General features: G+C 41.5%; 1 protein-coding gene across 1 annotated transcript in view; it reads right to left on the bottom strand.

The window, feature by feature from the left end:
* Positions 1-2,536: 2,536 nt before the first annotated feature.
* Positions 2,537-19,801, bottom strand: part of plppr4b (phospholipid phosphatase related 4b) — a 45,672-nt gene continuing 28,407 nt past the window's right edge. The window contains exons 3-7 of the mRNA XM_085417728.1: positions 14,467-14,596; positions 12,627-12,822; positions 6,722-6,779; positions 5,369-5,542; positions 2,537-4,788 (exon numbers count right to left, since the gene is read on the bottom strand). Of these exons, the coding sequence (XP_085273854.1) occupies positions 3,091-4,788; positions 5,369-5,542; positions 6,722-6,779; positions 12,627-12,822; positions 14,467-14,596 (2,256 nt within the window). The 3' untranslated portion in view covers positions 2,537-3,090. The remainder of the gene's footprint in view (positions 4,789-5,368; positions 5,543-6,721; positions 6,780-12,626; positions 12,823-14,466; positions 14,597-19,801) is intronic.

Genomic DNA, 19,801 nt, shown 5'->3' with positions numbered 1-19,801 from the left:
CACACTTTGTCCGTCAGTTGTTCCGTCTGTCCTGCTCACATCTCCAATGGTTGTACACGTTGTCATTAACGTGGCTTCACTCCACATCAGCCGCTTTGCTCGCTAAAACACCGGTGTCGGCACATAAGGACGCTGTCATAGCCTGTCAACGACGTTGATTAGCTGCGTATATACGAATGTGAATCGCATCATTGGCTGGACTATGGGATAAGGTGGCATCGTTCTAATCCCATACGGGAGCAGCCAGTCACTTACTGACTAACACTGCAAAACAGGATTGTTAAAGTTTTAATTTTAATTTCAATTCGGGTTAGATTCTTTTTTTGTGTGTGCAACACAGATTTTCTGTGCACAGAGACATGCCAGCAGTGCGCAATTGCACACGTGCGCAGCTTAGAGGGAACATTGTTATTAAGTTGGGCTAGCTGGTATATAATGATGTGCTACATGATCACTAGCGACACAGCTACGTTAGCATAGCATAAACACAGTGAAGCTGGAGGATGAACGCTAACTTTTTTCCACTCGATAAAAGTTAACGTGAGGGATCCCGATGGTTAGGAACAAATGTAATCACATGGCAGGATGCTGTAAACGGACCAAACTTCAGTCACGAGAGCAACTGAGATAATCCATCCACAATACGAGGTTAGTCATTAATATACTGCTGCATGGGCTGGGCTGTAGTTACATCGTAAGGTTTTAAAAACTGAGCTTTAAAAGGATTAGCGGTAATAAAAGCCGAGAGAGGACGACAGTGATCAATGACTGTTTTTAACCCCTTAAGACCTACCATAGAACCAAGTCCGCCAGAGCTTATATTATATTTTTACATGGTGTGGTGCCATTTTTGGGAGCATTTCAAGTTGCTATACCTCAATACAACAATTATAGCCCAGCTTTTAATAATATGTATTCATTAAGTGCATAGTAATTACATAAATTGCAAAAAAGTGCAATAAACTACAAAAAAATTGAAAATCGTTTTTGCTTTTTTAACATATATTTCTAGTTAGAGAAATTTAAGAGGCTTATCCCTCAAAACTGTAAATACAAAAAAGTTGCACAAAATAGTTTCCTACCACAGGAAATTTATTTTGAGTGTCTTCATAGTTTTATTTTTGAAATGCACAAATTTTTATATACTGCAGGAAAAACGAAAATAAATATTATACTGCAAATTTGCAAAAAAGCAGCATCTGCATCAAAATAAACTATTTCCAGCAGTGCAATATGAGTCCTAAGCATCCCAGAAAAGACACAGAAAGTCAGAAAGTCAAACATAACTTTTAAAAACACCAGTATAGGCCCTGAGGCCCCGATGGTAAAAAAAAAAACAACTACATTTCCGCAAAAATGACGTCACTTCCGGTTTCGGGCAGGTCATGGCGGACATGCGATAGTTCGCGCTGACGTCTGTTCCAACGTAGGAAGTGTTATGAACAGCTGATCGGATCGGCAAAGCGTGTTTCTGGAATATTATGTTTTTGTTGCTGCAAGTGCTTTTATGCAGTTTTTGCAAAGCTATATGTGGAAGGAAACTGTGACCGAGGACAAGCTGATGGCATAAGATGTAAGTACAACTCCTCCGGTTTCATATGCAAAAACAAATTATTGCGCTAGCTTACGTGGTTGCAGAGCTACCGGGATTTAAAAATAGTTAAGCAAATCAGAGCGTGCCCGCTCCGACCGGCTCTAAAGGGTTAAGGGCTTGTTGAGATTAAATAGAACAAGATAGAAAGCATTAAAACATGTTAAAAACACAAGAGCCTTAATAAATTCAGAGTAGTTTGGGCCCAGAAGCAGGATTCATCACGTCATCACTTAAAGACCAGATTTGTCTCTATCTGGTAACGAGACTGTAATTAAAATTACTTTTAGATGTGTTAAATGCAAAATAACCTCAGAAGTTATAATTCAAATTTTAACAAAGGGTACGTGACATTAAAATTATGGTGCAACACATGCTTTTACACTGCTATAGATCTGTGCCTGAAAATGCATAGGTTTTTTTCCCCTTGTTTTGCTAGGACATTATGGAGAAAGTGGACAGGAAAGCAGGTCGAGAGAAGGGACACGACATGCAGGAACCTGGAGCAGATTCAAACCCAGGCCTGTGCTGTAGCCTTTTAACATGTGGGCCACCTGCTGAAATGGGTGAGCAATTTAGGGACTGTAGACATGTTTTTTATATCCAAACTCTAGGTGCTGAATATTCTGTTACTTTATTGTGAACAAAAAGTTAAAGCGTTCCACTAAAAGCTACAAAGACAATTTAAATCATCCTGCCACGTAGGGAAGGAGACTTGAGGTTAATTGCACTGCCTTTTTAAAAATTTACTAATTACCTCTCAGTATAAAGAAGAAGATTTCACCAGTTTGCTGCCTTGTTGTGCTTAGATCTGGGACCCACGTGGAGGTCCAAATATAGGTAGAGGATATAAAGACAAAATTGGGGTTAACGATATACGTTGTACAGTAAACACTTATTTCAGTGCAAGTCACAGCATATTTGACGTCATAGCTACAGAAGGAATGCTAAGCACACTTATGGTTTAAACAGTGTTTTGTTGAATATGTGGAATTTGTACAGAAAAGAGACAGAATATAAAAGTTCTCTCTTTCACATGTCATTCTTTAACGCTTTATGAAATATTACATTTTGCATCTATTGGGATTTTACATTATGTCATGTAGTACGTGAACTGTTTTGGGGGGTGTAGCACCATACACAGTATTTACAGTTCAGAGAACGAAACATTGGTTTTACGGCTATGATACAAGTATTTTTAGTAGTCTGCTACACTTTCATTGTTTCTGCGCTACTTTTTTGTGGATGTTTTTATCCAAAACACTATAAAAAAGGTTCCACTGGCAGAGCATCTACATTACAATAGGGAGTGACCACAAAAGTACACAGTGATTTCTACAACACTTAAAAGGTTGTGCTTTAGTGTAAACACTTACAAAAATCATGCTGACTAAAACCCTTTCTTTTATTTTATTATCATATAGACATTGGCAGGTTGTAAATTTGGGGATTCCTTAAAAATATCGTTGCATCTCAGCAGTGCTCAGTTTTTTATTATTTTAGTCCTTGTAAACAGGAGTAATAGATGTTCCCTTGTAGAAAATATTCCGAGCATTATCTGGGCTGTTGGCTCTCTCTGGAATCAGGATGATGTTATTGACTTTTCTTTGTAGTGTGGACTCTCGACTTGAGGTGACTGAAGGGGTTTCTGAAGCACTCTCTCCACCTTCGCCACTGCCACCACCTCCTCCAGACCCAGAAGTGCTTCCATCACCTGGAGTTACCCTTATAGTAGAGAGGCCCTGTGGTTGAACCCTCTGCTCTGACTGCCCAGTTTTCTGCGTGTGAACTGTAATTATGGGTGGGGTGCTAATGGTGGCGGTGGTAGTAACAATGTGATTGGCACGCTTTCTGTCAATAGATCCTTCACGTATTGAGTCAGAGCTTTCTGAGTCTCTGTTCAGATCATTGAGCTCAAAAGACTGCCTCAAACACCCACTTGATGCTCCCCCTACACCAATCGTCTCTGTACCTCCACCAGCTCCAGTGCCGTGATCCAGGGATCGCCACCTCCATGTTCCGCTTCCATCTGTAGATGGAGCTTGGATCACTGGTCTGCTGTTTTCGGGGTGTGCTTCTACTCTGACAATTGCACCAGTGCTCCCTGAAATACTGCCTGATGTGCTGCCCAATGAGCTGGGCCCTGTGGTGTTGGTGGGGTCTTGATCAGTAAGTGCCCTGTAGTGAGCAGTGCCTTGGAAACTCCCTGTGTTGTTGCATGCCATGCTGCTTTCATCTAAGCTTTTGGAATGGGTCTGTAGAAGTCCCTGCTGTTTAGACATAGCAATCACTTGCATGATTCGAGGTTGGAGATTCTGCCCATTTTCATTAGTCCTGCAGGTTGCAGTCTTCTCTGCAGCTCTTTGCCAGGTAGCCTGGATAGTGCTGTTTGTTGTTGACATCCCCTCATTTCCTCCTCCGCCTCCCACTGTCCTGTCAGAGATGGCATAACTTTCATGACCTTCCTCTGGTATGTGGACCAGTTGAGAAGACCCAGGTCGAGGCTGCATGTTTATCCTAGCTCCTCCAGTGATACCACTACAGTTAGTGGGTAAAGTGGTACTAGCACCTGTGGCCAGTTTGGCCATATATGCATGGGCATCAAAACCACCATTCAGACCCATAGCAGATGGCTCAGAGCTTGATCGGAGCTCCATGCTGCCATGATGGTGTGGATGCTGGGAGGGCGGCCCTGATGACGAGTCTACAGACGAGGAGAATGAATCTGGGACCTGAAGAGAACACTTATGAGTGTTGTTCTTACTTTTCCATTGAGACAAAAGCTGCTTTGAGCGGCTAGAGTCCATGGAGGCATGGTGGAGGGTGGCAGCATGGCGCCTAGCTGCCTCTTCATATGCTGCCATAGCCTGTGGGGTGTGGACCCGAGGGAGAGTGTGACTAAAGGTCATCATGGCATCTTTGCTGTGGGGGCTGTGTGGGGATATCACTTCCACATCTGCACTAGAGCGCTTCAGGCTTCCATCGGGCCTCTGCTGCTGAAGACCTCGGTGAAGCAGACCCTCAGAATGGGAGATGGGGATGGTAGGCTCCCCAGATATGCTAGCTTTCATTTGCAGGTGGTTAAGGACAGCTTCCTGGCTAATATGTGGCAAGGAGCAAGGTGGGCAGTGCACAAGTGCAGGAGGACTGCTGCTGGTCTCCTCACTAGACTGAAAATTTCCAACTGCATACAATCCCTGGCAACAGAGAAACAGAGAAACACTTCTAGATTCTTTTACTTAAAACCTAATATAATATTAATATGATTTCATGCTTGATACCTGGATTCTGATTTTGGATAGGCTAGTGTAATTTGGGCAGGGCCTTGTAACTACAGTAATACTACCCTTTTTATTACAAGCGATTTCAAGTGTGTGTATAAATTAAGGAAAAACAGAAAATACTTCTCATGGGCCTTCAGGATGGGTCTATTGTTGAACTGGATGGATTCAGGTCCCTTAATCCCACCCATAACACTGTGAACAATTTAGTCGGTTCAATGCTTTATACTACATTGAAAGCGCCAGTCTTTCATGAGACTATTTGATTGAGTGCTTTGATGTGAGAAAAAATCCCACTGACTTTGGTGATTGTCTAACTCAATTTGAATCCAACTAAATCTCATACATACTGTACCTGATAAAATATCTAACCTTGATTTAAATTAAGTTGGTTGAAAACTTAAAAGCAGCCAACACATGTGTCTCCAAACATAAACTTTTATTATGATGAGAACATCTGTACCCATAGTGGCAAAAACCACATCTAATTCCATACCAGATAGACAGCAACAGCACCTCCAAGTAGAAAGCCCAGGTAGACGTCCATTGCGTGGTTCTTGTATTGAATAATCCTGGTCAAGCCACAAATGATGGCACTCATAATAAAAGAAAAGACGAGCAGGGGCTTAAGTAGCTTGGATGAGTCCGTCAGAGTGCTGTTGAAATACATCTGCAACATACGGCAAATACAATACTGGTTTTATTTATAGCCTTAAGCTTATTGGTTTTTGTCATATACGCTTAGGGAGGTAGCATACTGTGGATCTGTCTCAAAATACTACCATTTCCCCCAAACAATAAAAACAAATTTATGGAGTGCACAGCTAAGGAATGAGCTGAAGCTACACTCAGCTGAAGCTGATACAATTGATTTTGAACAATTTCAGCACTTTGTACAATATGTCTCATTCACCAATATAAGTGCATTTTTCCTATGTCTAAATACAACAATTTTCACTTTTGCTGCTCAAAGCATCTTCCATGAGGAGTCTAAGGAGCTCGGAAAGAAAAGTGTCCGGACTTCTTTAAGTTTCCTTGAAGATGTTTCATCCGAGAAGCTTCTTCAGTTCTAAGAGCAACTGGTGTAAAGAGTCCCAGATTTAAGCTCCATGGGAGTGTCCCCCCACGAACGTCATGGACCCCCTAATGATTCTCTCCCTAATCACATGAGCCAAGGTGTGAAAATGGGTGTAGGTCACAATCAGCCAGGGTTTTGGGTGAGCTCATTGTGAAACCTAGCCCCACCCCATCTTGTGATTTCCTGAGGTCAAATGCTCTAGGATGTGTGCTGAGGGAAGGATCTCAAAACTGGATTATAGATGGCAGACAGTTGGTGTCGTAAACCACCGCCTCTGTTCAAAGATGGTCGCTCACAGAGGACATAGATGGCTTCTTTCACCCTTCTTTCAAACCATTGGTCTTCTCTGTCCAAAATGTGAACACTGGCGTCCTCAAAAGAGTGACCTTTGTCCTTTAGATGGACAGCTGAGTCTTGTCCCGTCGAGATGGACTCGACAGTCCATCTGCATCTAAAGGACCAAGGTCACTCTTTGTCCAGATCCTTTTCTTTTCAAGCTCCTTAAACTACGAAAACCTGGATGACTGAGAACCTTCACAGACATATTCCATGAGGAGAAAAACTCATTTTACATTTTAACTGAAAAGAAAGCCTGTTTGGTTCACAGAGGGTTGAGTTGTTTGTTATGTAACTGATAAAAAAAATAAGAAGATAAGTTGAATTTAAGTTTTTTTGTTAAGTCAAATAGACAACGGTATCCTAAGAAGTTGTGAGGGACTTCTGCTGTAACATTGGGGATTACCATTTGCACGAGCTCAAAACATCACTCACCGAAACATAGACGGCAGCAAAGGATGCCAGAGTAGCATGCTGTGATGGGAAGGATTTCCTGCAAGAGACAAAAGAACAAAAACAAATTCATCCAAGATTCACCTCAGCAGGAGAGCAGGAGGTAAAAAGAAACACAACTGGCCTGAGATATCAAAAACAAAATCCTACACACTATCTTAGGGACTAAATGACTGAACCAAAACTGAACCTCATTTCATGTGCTCTGTAACATTGCAGTCATATGTTTACTAATGAAACACATACAAGCATAGAGACAAGGCTTGCCTAAGGCTACTATTGTTGTAAACTGGCCTATATAAACAAAGCAGAACCAAATTAAGCTAGCGTTATAAACTGCAGAGTGCTACAGAAGGAAAGTGAATCTGTAGCTTAGTTTCTCACTTTGCTCCATCCATGACCTACTTATGACAGCTCCTGATATTAAAGCCTCATGCTAACTCCTGACTCTGCATGTGTGCACATTGGTAAGTGTTGGTGCATTTATGGAGCTGTATGATTTGTTTGTGTGTTCATCCTGAAAACATAGTTGCACAGTTGCAACATCTGTGGTGTCATGCAAATTGCATTAAGGGTTTGAAAACAGATAGCACAGCTTATGTCAGCACTAGAAGTGGGTCAACTCTAGTGCTGACATAACCATTATAATTATATCTGCATTAATCTCATTGTAACACAAGTGTTGCAATGTATGTCAGTTTAAAACTCAGGTTTCAATACAAAACGTAATAAATAATACAAAAGACATGCATAATATTTAAAGCTGGAGTGCAATAATCATTTGAAGCGTCCTTTAAACCAGTCGTAGTAGTAGCGTCCAAAAAGCACCTATTTGGCTCTTGGAACACATGCAGGAAGGAACAGACCACTGTCTCTCTCAGAGGGGGAAGAAGTCCAGTTGTAAACTCAGAACAACACATACAGCACATACACACAGTTGTGCTGCTTTAAAAAAAATTCTGTCAGATACAATATTAGAGAGATTAAATGTTTGTAATGTTCATTCTTTAAAATCTGTCTATTCACCATCTCTTCAGAGAAACTTGTCTCTTCTGCTTCAACTTTTGTATTTTCTTTCTAATTAACAATCAGAAAATCATACTTCAGCCTTAGGGGACATAAACGAAGAAAACCATGACATCTGAAAATAAAGTATTCTGTTAAAAACACATAACATCCTAGAAATTGTGTGGGTGTTTTTTTGTACATCTTTTGTACAAACAAGTATTTGTTCAAGTTACTTGATTACTGGTAATTGTAATCATGTTGATGACAAATTGATTTTTCCAGTTGGTTTTCCAATTTAAATTGTTTTTTTCCCTTCTTGTATAATGACTAGGATATAATTTTTCTTGTCATTACTGCTCAGGGTAGTTCTCATGACATAAATGCTGCATTTTTGGGGGGAGTTATTCTCTTCTATACCAACTGGTCAGTAAGAAGTAGTGAGCCTGTTTTGAAAATGTAAGGAGTAGAAAGTATATATTTATGTTAAAATGTAGGGAGCAAAAGGAAAAACGTTTGTGTTTATTGTTCAGTTCTACAAATCAGATGTGACGAGACTGTGCACCCTTGTAATGTGAGGCCTCCCACTGCTATGTGGTGTCTATAGCTCAGGAGGCAGAGCAGGTCATCTACCTTATTAGAAGGTTAGTGGTTGGTAGTTCAATCCCTGCATGCTCCAGTCTGCATACCAAATGTCTTTGGCCAAGAAAATAACTACAAGTTGTTCTTTGGTGCATCCATCAGAGTATAAATCTTGCATAGAAAAAAGTGCTTGCATGAATGGGTGAATGAGAAAAAGTACTCAGGTGGAGTAGAAAAGCACTATATAAGAACCAATCCATTTATGCAGTGATACCCCTCCTAACATCTAAAATACTTCTAATTTTTTATAGCTGCATCTTAAAGGACTATGGTTGTCACATTACTAGATATTCAAACTTCATGCCAATGCCTAGGAAAATACTTGATACTTAATACCATTTTTGATACCACAGGGAAGATTATTACCACATCCTGCAACAACAGAAGTTATTATTAATTAGATTAAATTAAAAAGTATTTAATAAAAAATTATGTCAACAATTTCATTACAGGTTGTGAAGGTGAAATATATTCTAGAACAAGTTGAAATTATTTATTGCAGAAGAAGCACATTATGCAAATGGTAATAATGAATTTGTGTGGTATTACTTATGTTACAGTAAAGAGTGCATTGTGCATTCTTAAAGTCGTACATGTTGAATTGAACTGAGTATGTCGTCTGTTCAAAGCCTCTCCCAGTCAGTGCTGTTCTCCATGCTTGTCTCACTGTACATGATGTTATTAGCACTTTAAAGGTGATCATTTAGGACTCTAACAAGTTGATTTGTTTACATTTGGCTATCTTAATTTTTAAGTGAGATGTGCATTTTGAGTTTATACACTTAATGCATATAAGGCAACCGTTTCCTTTTGCAGTATTTTTGTGTGATGTGTTTTTCTGTGTTTTAATAAAAGGGGAACAAAGCACATTTAAGTCAACCTAAGATGATATTTGTTCATTTTCACATCGCCTTACTGAGGTAATGCGAAGTGAAACATGCTTCTTTTACTCCAAAGCACCGGAGCACTCAAAGCTTTACAGAACTTGCCTCATTCACCTATTAACACAAGCACTTTTTTCTATGGGTAAGGATAAGTATGGTATCAGAAATCATGACCAGAAAAGTCCAGGTTCCATCCATTTTAAGCATGTGAATTACAATGTCTTGTCTTACTTATATTGGAATAAGCATGTACAGATTCCAAAAAGAGGAGGTTGTATCTAATCTAATTTTTTGTCTTGTAATGATTAAACACAGAGTCAATACAGTACAAGTGTAGACAGGGCAGTCACTTGAGACTGTGAGACCAGACTGGCCAACCTGCGCGCTGCATGAATAGACTACAACAAAGCCTATGACTCAATGCCTCACACATGGATCCTGTAATGCCTTGAACTGTACAAGATCAACAGGAAGGGCCTTCATCAGGAGGATTGGGAAGTGGCGAACAAACTCAGCCAGATCATTACCAAGACTGGCTACGGATACCAAGTATGGAATGGTGGAGTGTGTTGTAGCAAATGCACTTAGCCAAGAAAATGGACAGGAACAATAATCTTCATATGAGACTTCAAAAAAAGGGTGTACAACACAAAAACCTGACATCAGAGCAAGATATATAATGGCTTCCCAAAAACTTTTCATTTTCTAGCTAAACCTGAGAACATTCCATCTCTACTGCAAAGGATTCTGGGAAATGCAGTTTTCACAATCTTTCACTACCTTACTGACCGATCACAGTATGCGAGAACTCAGGGCTGTGTGTCGGACAGGGTTGTCTGCAGTATGGGGGCCCCACAGGGAACGGTTCTGGCTCCGTTCCTCTTCACCATCTACACTGCAGACTTCTCTCACAACTCCACCCAGTGCTTCCTGCAGAAGTTCTCTGATGACTCTGCAATAGTTGGTCTCATCACTGATGAAAACTGACCTATGGCCTTGTGGACTGGTGTCAGCAGAACTACCTCCAGATCAACACTAGAAAAACCAAGGAGCTGGTGGTAGACTTCCACAGGCACAAACATCCTCCACTGCAACCACTGAACATACAAGGTACATTGAGACTGTGGACAGCTACAGGTACCTTGGTGTTGATCTCACCTAAACTTACAAATTATCATACCATTTTTAAACAAAACAAAGAGACAATTATTTTATCATCACTCATTCTTACAGACAAATATCGTCCAAAGCAACAATATTTTAAGGTCCATATCAGGTTAAAACTGTAATATTTCGGCATTACGTTCAGCCATCTTGGATGGACTTCCTCTATTTTTCTTTTTCCAAAGCACTTAAAACAATATTACACATCAGCCACTAGAGGGAGCTCTAGTGCAGTGTGCAAAACTGTATAATCCAGTGTAATTTATAAAAGGCAGAACATGGTACATTGTTAAAAAAAAAAAAGAATGCACCGGCCAGCTCAGCAACACCAAAAGACCATGATGACCACACAACATGACCTACTCAGTCAAGAAAAATTCTTTGGGTAGGGGAAATCAAGATTAACTTGTACTAGAAGGATGGTAAGAGAAAGGTATAGAGATGGAAAAGAACACTCATGATCTGAAGTATATCACAGCATTATTGCATGGGCATGTATGGTACAAGGTGGAACTGTTTCAGTAATGTTTCTTGATGATGTGACTGCTGATAGAAGTAGCAGAATGAGTTGTGAAGTGTACAGGCTCGTACTTTCTTCTCAGTTTCAGTCATATTCATATTGCAAAAACAGCTCAAGAGTTTCTTAAGGCAAAGAAAGTCATTCACCTGATCATAATTCAAACAAGCATGAAGATAAATCACAGGAAACACAGTATCGTGTGATATTTGTACTGTAGGTGGTCATTTAAGGTGGTCATTGGTGGGGCGATCGTGGCTCAAGAGTTGGGAGTTCGCCTTGTAACCGGAAGGTTGCTGGTTTGAGCCCCGGCTTGGACAGTCTCGGTCGTTGTGTCCTTGGGCAAGACACTTCACCCGTTGCCTACTGGTGGTGGTCAGCTACTACAATGTAGCTGCCATCACTGATGGGTGGATGACTGGATGTGTAAAGCGCTATGGGGTCCTTAGGGCTAGTAAAAGTGCTACACAAATACAGGCCATTGACTCTAAAGGTGTTTTATCCAGATCTAAAAAACAATCCATATTTAAAAGCTTTACTTTGAACATTTGATTTTGAAATATGTGACATGTATTGAAATGGCGATACATCTAAACAATTTGTGCAAAACTTGTGTTAAATCCTTTGATTTAAATCACAAGTCCACATTGTTGATGTAAAAGAGCCAAATGATAAAAGTCTTTCAGAGTGGTGACTTTGCCTGTGTTGCTATTAGCACAGCAGAAATGAAATCCAAACTGAATTTTCATTTGACTTATCTGTGTTTTCCCCTTTGTTCTTTTTTCCTGTTTTCATTAATGTCATGTGTATTGAATTCACTTGTTTCATACACTCTCTCCCTCCCTGGTGTGTAATTAGGCTGTTTTCCTTCCCTCATTCTCTTTAATTTTCTCATCTTGTCTCTTTCTGGCTCCCTGATCATCTTCCTCTCTCCAGTAGTTTGTTTCTTCTTCTAATGACCTACTTAGTTGCTTCGTGCTTTTCCTGGCATCATTGTCCAGCTTCTGAAGAAGCGTCATCATCCTTCCAGCATACTTTTGCAGAATTGATGATGCATGCAATTGAGTTATTCCCTATAATTTTCTTATAACGGTATTATTGTTGTAATTTGTTGTCATTATCTGTCTTGATGCATGCTCAGTCATCCAGGTAAGTAAGTCATTTTGGGATTGACACTGTTATTATTGTCATTGTTGGTCGTAGTTATTGATTGGGATTATTGGTGGTGATGTTTGGCTTGAACTATAATTATTATTATTGTCATAATTCTCTCCTAATTTGCATTAAACCTGGACTGAATAAAATTAACACCCTCACATTCACTGCACACATTCACAGTCCTGCTGGTATTATTTTTCTTACCAACTCTGTCTTGTCTGTAAGTTTTCCAATCTATCCCTGCTCTGTTCTTTATGTGATATACTTCATAATAATATTAAAAAGAAAAAGCCTTTTTTTCTCTGTTTTATAAGACAATTGTCTTATATTCCCCTCTAAGAGTGCTAATGTACTTTATAGCTAGTGATATAAAGCATCACAAAGAATCACGTTAAATGATTTTTCTTGACTACAAAACTGATCCACTCTTAATTTGTGTGTCGTTTGCGTGAAAGTGTTCAGAATCCAAGTCTTTCAGTGTAAAGTGGAGCATATCGAGTGTTTTTTCTTTCCTTACCTGCCCTGGTTGATTGCTGCAGGGTCACTCCCTGAGCAAATATCTTCCATTATGTATGGGTTCTGTTCACAGCTGACATTTAGGGTGGTGTAATTGGGTTTACACACAGTTAGGAAATATGGTGTTGGGTATCCAGTCATCAGTTGGAGGACGTCTGTGATGAGGGCCGTGGCACAAAGACCGAACGCATGAACTCCTGAGGATAGATGGTGAGATATGTGCTTACCAAGAGGAAAAAGAGTGAGAATATCAGATTTTACAATGTTTAGTTTAAATTGTATGGTTGTATTATTTAGACAAAATAATGTATCGCGGTATAGTCTGACGCTGGATCACTTCACAATCCAGTCCAGTTTAACTCAGCTCAGTTTTTCAATGGTTGCTCTCAACGCCGCACGAATTGTCCAACAATTAATAATAGCAAAAATGAAGGAGGGTAAAATGACGATGAATAATAAATTAACTACACAATTGAGGCTGCAGTCGACAAACAACTTTGCCATAAAATTACCGTGAAGTGTTGTATTATGTATTATATTTTCTTTGTGTGAGTGAGAGAGTATTTATGTGGCCGTGTCATGGATCGCTGTGTGGCAGGCAGGAGGAGGACCCAAAATGCAAAACTCACAGACACGGGGATGAACTCAAAAATTACAGCTTTAATGCTGGAGAGGCAGAATGTAGGAAATACAAAACTAAACTGGGAAAACTAAATACAAAGCTCGCCAAGAAACACAGGGAATAACACACACAACATGAGGGAAAACGCGACACAGAACTGAGGGAGACGCAGACATAAATACACAGAGGGTTAACGAGGGAAGTGGGAGCACACGGGGAACACAGGTGACACTGATAATAATCACGGGACATGGCAGGAGTGAACACAACACTGACGGTAGAGGTGAAACAGGAAGTACAGAGGTTCAGACAGGAGGAGAGAGAGCACGGGGAGAACACCAACATAACGGGCAGGGGAGACACGGAATAAACACGAAAGGGGACGAGGGCTCATGAATACACAGAGGGGCACACAGGGGGTGAGAGTCACAAAGGGAAAGCACTCAGGGAACAACACAACAGGGCAACTCAGGAAACAGAACCTAAACAGGGAACAAAATACAAACATACAAGAAAACTAAGAACACTGGGCCCACATGGCCCAGGACCATGACAGGTCGGATTTATTAAGTGAAGCAAATAGTGTGACACTGCAATGTGGATGATGTGCTAATTTATAAAGTGGATGTATTTGGATGATTTACCATTTGGATGATTTACCATGTAGTAATGACCAAACCAAAAATGGTTTAAAAACAAAGTTTGTGTTTGTTACTTTTGGGTAATGCTGGAATTATATGATTTTGGTTTAGCACTGTGGATGAATGCATCGTCTTTAGAGACTGAATCAGTTTTAATATCCAATGCTAATAAAGCAAAACCAAAACGAAAAGCATGAATCCATTGAGATAATAGTAATTTTACTGTTAGCAGATAAAATGCACACATAGAGGTGGCTGTGGCTCAGAGAGGGTAGAGCAGGTCTGCTAATCAGAGGTTTGATGGTTTGATTCCTTGCTGCTCCACTCGGAATGCCCAAGTACCCTTGGGCACCTCCCAATGTATCGAGAGTGTGCGTAAAATAATTATAAAGCACTTGATGGCATAGAATAAAAAAACGGCATGTATATGAATAAATTGGGGAGTCTTGTAAAATTCCCATTTTGAGCTCCCATAAGGAAAAAAGTGTCACCACAAAGGTACTAGAATTCTTAACTGGCTACCATGGACTGCCTTTATGTGACATGAGTAAGTGTGCAGTTTAAAAAAATCAACCTACCAACAAATCGGACGGCTCTGCGTATGAAGGAATTGAAGTTGCAGCCAGCTGCGTTGATGTTAGCCTCACCGCCACCGCCGAGCTTTCTCCGAGACAGACAGCAAAACAGGATGGCCTCTCCAATCATTATCTGTCAACACAACAACTCACCTGTTACGTCTGTTACGATTATTTAGCATTGGACAGGTGCAAAAGGGAGAGGGAGAGGGGGGCTCCAGTGATGTGCATATTATCAAAACTGACCCTGGACACATGACCCACCCTAAACCAGAGAGAAATGTACACCACATTTTTCTCTTGCAAATTTTTCATACGGGAATTTATGTTTGCATATTTTTTTAATTACTTTCCAAGGTGTTTTAAGTTTTATGCTTTTTACAGTGATGATATCTAAAAGTCTATAAAACTTACTGTGAAAGTAACCAACACGTCCAAAGACTCAGAGATGCATAGAAGTAAATTATCCAAATAGGGCTGAATCGCTAGATTCATCGATTATTTTCCTAATCGATGAATCTAGCGATTAATTTTTCGATGCATCGATTAATCTAACGATTCATTTTTCAATCCGATTCGATTTCGATTCGATTAACGATTTTTTCCCCCATTATTTGACTTGTATAGCAATTTCACATTTACTAATTTATGTATATAAATGAAAAACACAAATTTATTCATTTGAAGACCTTTTAATAAAAAGAAAATTCAAAATAAAGTTGTAGAGGTCGTACAATCAATACAATAGAGATAGCATTTAACAAGAAATGAAATGTGCAAACATATATAAAATTAAGGAAAAGTTAACAAAACATTTCAAATAAATAGCAACAATGGTGTCTTTAAACAAACAAAATGTAACATTCACTTTGCTTTCTGCCAAAAAGTGCTCTTCATTCACAAAATAAAATCCACAATAACATTGTACTACAATCTGCTGTTTTTAACAAAAAATTAAATGTTTTGCAAAACAAATATAACAAAGGAAATCATAGCAAAAAATTAATAATATACAAACAGCAGAAATGGCGTCTTTGAACAAATAATGAAATGACAAGTTACCCCTAAGTAGGACTCTGTGACCAGACTTGTCCAAGCATCAGTGGTAAGGGAGATTTTGGATGTTTTGGAGGCTTTTTTTTTAGTTCATTCCTTAGTTTCTCCACTGAAGTTTCATACTTTCTCTCCATCATGCTTGTAAAATGACGCTTAGACGGCAGAGTGTAACCTGGCTGGAAAGTGGTCAGCATTTCTTTGAATCCCTCACCCACAGCAAGTGGTCTCTTGTCTTTTAAAATCATAGCTAAGACGCTCTCAGTAAGTACAGCCACCCCCTGGGGGGTGCATGGTATACTTCTTCTCTGACAGTAGTCCTCCAGACTTTTCTGTTTATTCCTGAAATCATAAATCACACACAGCACACAGATGAATTCGAATAATTACAAAATAATCATATGGAAAGCATAATATCAAAATAATTTGATAAGGATCTGGTTGAGATAGATATATACACACATACTGTTATGCCATGTGCTTTCATAGCATAACAGTAAGAGGTTAATGATAATCCCCAATGTTGAACATATGATATGCAGTAATCATGATGGCTGGAAAAGATAACGTTTAAACACCCAGGGCTGATGGCACCTTTACTGGTGCACTGCTTTCTAGTCATTAGATGGCATAACTTTGACCTATAAGATCAAGCTGGAGAAGCATTATGTATAAAAACAGCGTTCAAATAGGATGAAACACATTAAATTTGACAAATCAAGAGTTCATTGTCATTTTGCTTTTGCAAGCACTTTAACAATGTTGTAATAGTGTCCACGACGGCTACGTTTAGCAGGTGGTGCATTATCCTTGTTAACATTTCTCCTGCGGCCAATTCGCTGTCTCACATTTTTGTCTTTCGCCGATTCTGATAATCAGCCTGCGTGCATTCAGACTCATTTCGCCAGCATGGGCCACAAACCAAAAAAACAATAACAACAGCAGCTGCTATATGTTACTGCTCAGCAGCTTAAATGAGTTTTGCATTTACGGAGGTTGGGTGTTTATCTCTGTGTATATGAGTGAGTGTACGTCTACGTGGGGGGGTCTGGATGAATTAACGGGTAAAAACTAGCGTTAGTAAAAAAGTTGAAAACTTACGGTGGTTTGTCCTTTGCAGAAGCTGCTCCTGGATGCAGTCGTTTGAGGTGCTGGTGCATAGCCGTCGTGCTTTTATGAAAGGCTATTTCCACCTTACAAAGTCGGCAAACGACTGAATCACTTCCTTTTCTGTTAAAATATCCCCATACTGTAGAACTGCGTGTTCGGGTGGAGTGATTTAAGTTGACTGCAACTGCCTCACTCATGATTCCGCTACTCGCTGCCGCCATGTCTTTTTTTGAAAGTGACGACGCATCGACGCAGATTTTTTTACGTCGACGTATTTTTTGCGTCGACGTAATCGATTACGTCGACGCGTTGTCCCAGCCCTATATCCAAACCAGGTTTCTACATCAGATTTACACGACTGTGTCTAAATATTATGGCACTGATATTTATATACGGAACTTTTCTACACTTACTGGCAATTCAGTCATTTTACACTATAAGCTGCACTCACCCATTCAAACACATTCATTCAATACTTTATATTACACACTTTACACCACTTATTGTACCAATATTTATGTAAAAAAAGCATGTTGTATTTTTTTCACTCGATATGACAGCAGTTATTAGTGTCGAGTGTGAAGCAGCGGGAATGAGGATCAGCACCTCCAAATCTGAGGCCATGGTTCTCAGCCGGAAAAAGGTGGAGTGCCCACTCCGGGTTGGGGATGAGTTCCTGCCCCAAGTGGAGGAGTTCAAGTATCTTGGGGTCTTGTTCGCGAGTGATAGGAGAAGTGAGCTGGAGATCGACAGACGAACTGGTGCTGCGGCCGCAGTGATGTGGACGCTGCACCGGTCTGTCATGGTGAAGAAAGAGCTGAGTGTAAAAGCGAAGCTCTCAATTTACCGGTCGATCTACGTCCCTACCCTCACCTATGGCCACGAGCTGTGGGTAATGACGAGAACGAGATCGCGGAAACAAGCGGTGTAAATGAGCTTTCTTCGAAGGGTGGCTGGCCTCTCCCTTAGAGATAGGGTGAGAAGTTCAGCCATCCGGGAGAGGCTCAGAGTAGAGCAGCTGCTCCTCTACATCGAAAGGAGCCAGCTGAGGTGGTTCAGGCATCTGACAAGGATGCCTCCTGGGCGCCTCCTGGGTGAGGTGTTCCGGGCATGTCCCACCGGGAGGAGGCCCCAGGGCAGACCCAGGACACGCTGGAGAGCTTATATCTCTTGGCTGGCCTGGGAACGCCTTGGTGTTCCCCCGGATAAGCTGGAGGAGGTGGCTGGGAAGAGGGAAGTCTGGGCTTCCCTGCTAGGCTGCTGCCCCCGTGACCCGGCCCCGGATAAAGCGGAAGAAGATGGATGGATGGAGAAACTTTGAAGCCACTTTGAAGCCAAGGATTTTCTGGTAGTGGACAGAATTCAGAACAATGCTGACTCTGCATTCACTAATGCTATCTACCACCTGACTATCTACCACCTGACTACCGAGGACAGTGACGTCATCAGCGAGAGACCGGTGACCAGCATCGCGGAGCATGACGTCCGAGCGGCATTGAGGAGAGTGAACACAAGGAAAGCGGCGGGGCCAGACGGCATCACCGGCCGTCTGCTGTGCTGCTGTGCTGACCAGCTAGCAGGTGTGTTCACTTACATCTTCAACGAGTCCCTGGCGAAGTCTGTGGTCCCCACATGCTTCAAAAGATCCACCATCATCCCTGTGCCCAAGAACAGCAAACCCTCATCCCTGAACGATTACCGGCCAGTTGCACTGACCTCGGTAGTAATGAAGGTATTTGAGAGGCTGCTGAAGAACATCATCTCCTCCTCCATCCCAGACACCACAGATCCGCTGCAGTTCGCCTACAGATCCAACAGATCCACAGAGGATGCCATCGCCCACGTCCTACACACCACTCTCAGCCACGTGGACAAGAAACAGGGTAACTATGTGCAAATGCTGTTTGTTGATTACAGTTCAGCGTTTAACACAATAGTGCCCTGCAGACTGTTCACAAAGCTGAGGGATCTGGGACTTAACAGCCGTCTGTGTGCATGGGTGTTGGACTTCCTCACTGGCAGAACTCAGGTGGTGAGGGTGGGCAGGTGCTTCTCCAACAGCATCACCATCAGCACAGGAGCACCTCAGGGATGTGTCCTCTCGCCACTGCTCTACTCCCTCTACACTTCAGACTGTGTGGCCACCCACGGCTCCAACACCCTTGTGAAGTTTGCTGACGACACAGTGGTGTTGGGTGCCATCTCCAACAACGATGAGGCGGCCTACATGGATGAAGTGAAGAATCTGGCATCTTGGTGCCAGGACAACCACCTCCAGCTGAACGTCAGCAAGACCAAGGAGCTGGTGGTGGACTTCAGAAGGAGTCAGCACAGAGACTGCAAGCTCATTATCATCAATGGAGCTCCAGTGGAGAGGGTGCAGTCCTTCAAGTATCTTGGTGTCCACATCTCCTCAGACCTGACATGGGCTGCCCACATTCAGGTCCAGACCAAAAAGGCTAGGCAGCGCCTGTATCACCTACGACAACTGAGGAAGTTCAGGGTCTCTCCAAAGATCCTCAGGATTTTCTATACAGGCGCTGTGGAGAGCATCCTCACACAGAACATGACATCGTGGTTTGGGAACAGCTGTGTGAAGGACCAAAAAGCTCTCCAGAGAGTGATCCGTACAGCAGAACGCTGCTGCAGGATTGCTCTCCCCCCGCTTCAGGACACCTACACCAGGAAATGCCGGACTAGAGCAGCGCAGATACTGAAGGACCCGTCCCATCCAGGCAACAAACTGTTCCAACTTCTGCAATCTGGTAGAAGGTTCAGCATCATCCGGGCAAGGACAGGGAGACTCAAGAGGAGCTTCTATCCCCAAGTCATCCGTGCCCTAAACACACACACCCGCCCTCTCACATCATCTATAATTGACTGAGACAGGACTCTCCCAGACACTAAACCAAGGCACAATGTACATTTCAAATTCCTTTAATTTTAAATATGTTTATATTGTCTATCCTGTAAAATAGTCAGATTGTCTATTCTTATTTAATTCACTTAATGCACAGAATTCACCTGCTTGCTGCTACTACTGTACATTCACCTAATGTATATACTATATATATAATGTTCTTCCTCTACCCCCCCCCCCCCCCCCCCCCCCCTTTTGCAAATGCCGAGGAGCGTGTCAGGCTACATTTCACTGTGTGTTATACTTGTTTAACTA

This window comes from Rhamphochromis longiceps, linkage group LG9 (genome assembly GCF_057381845.1).
Source record: "Rhamphochromis longiceps isolate RC_006_pf linkage group LG9, R_longiceps_female_GT1.1, whole genome shotgun sequence".
Taxonomy (NCBI): Eukaryota; Metazoa; Chordata; class Actinopteri; order Cichliformes; family Cichlidae; genus Rhamphochromis; species Rhamphochromis longiceps.
This window is presented reverse-complemented; position numbering and strand designations above follow the sequence as displayed.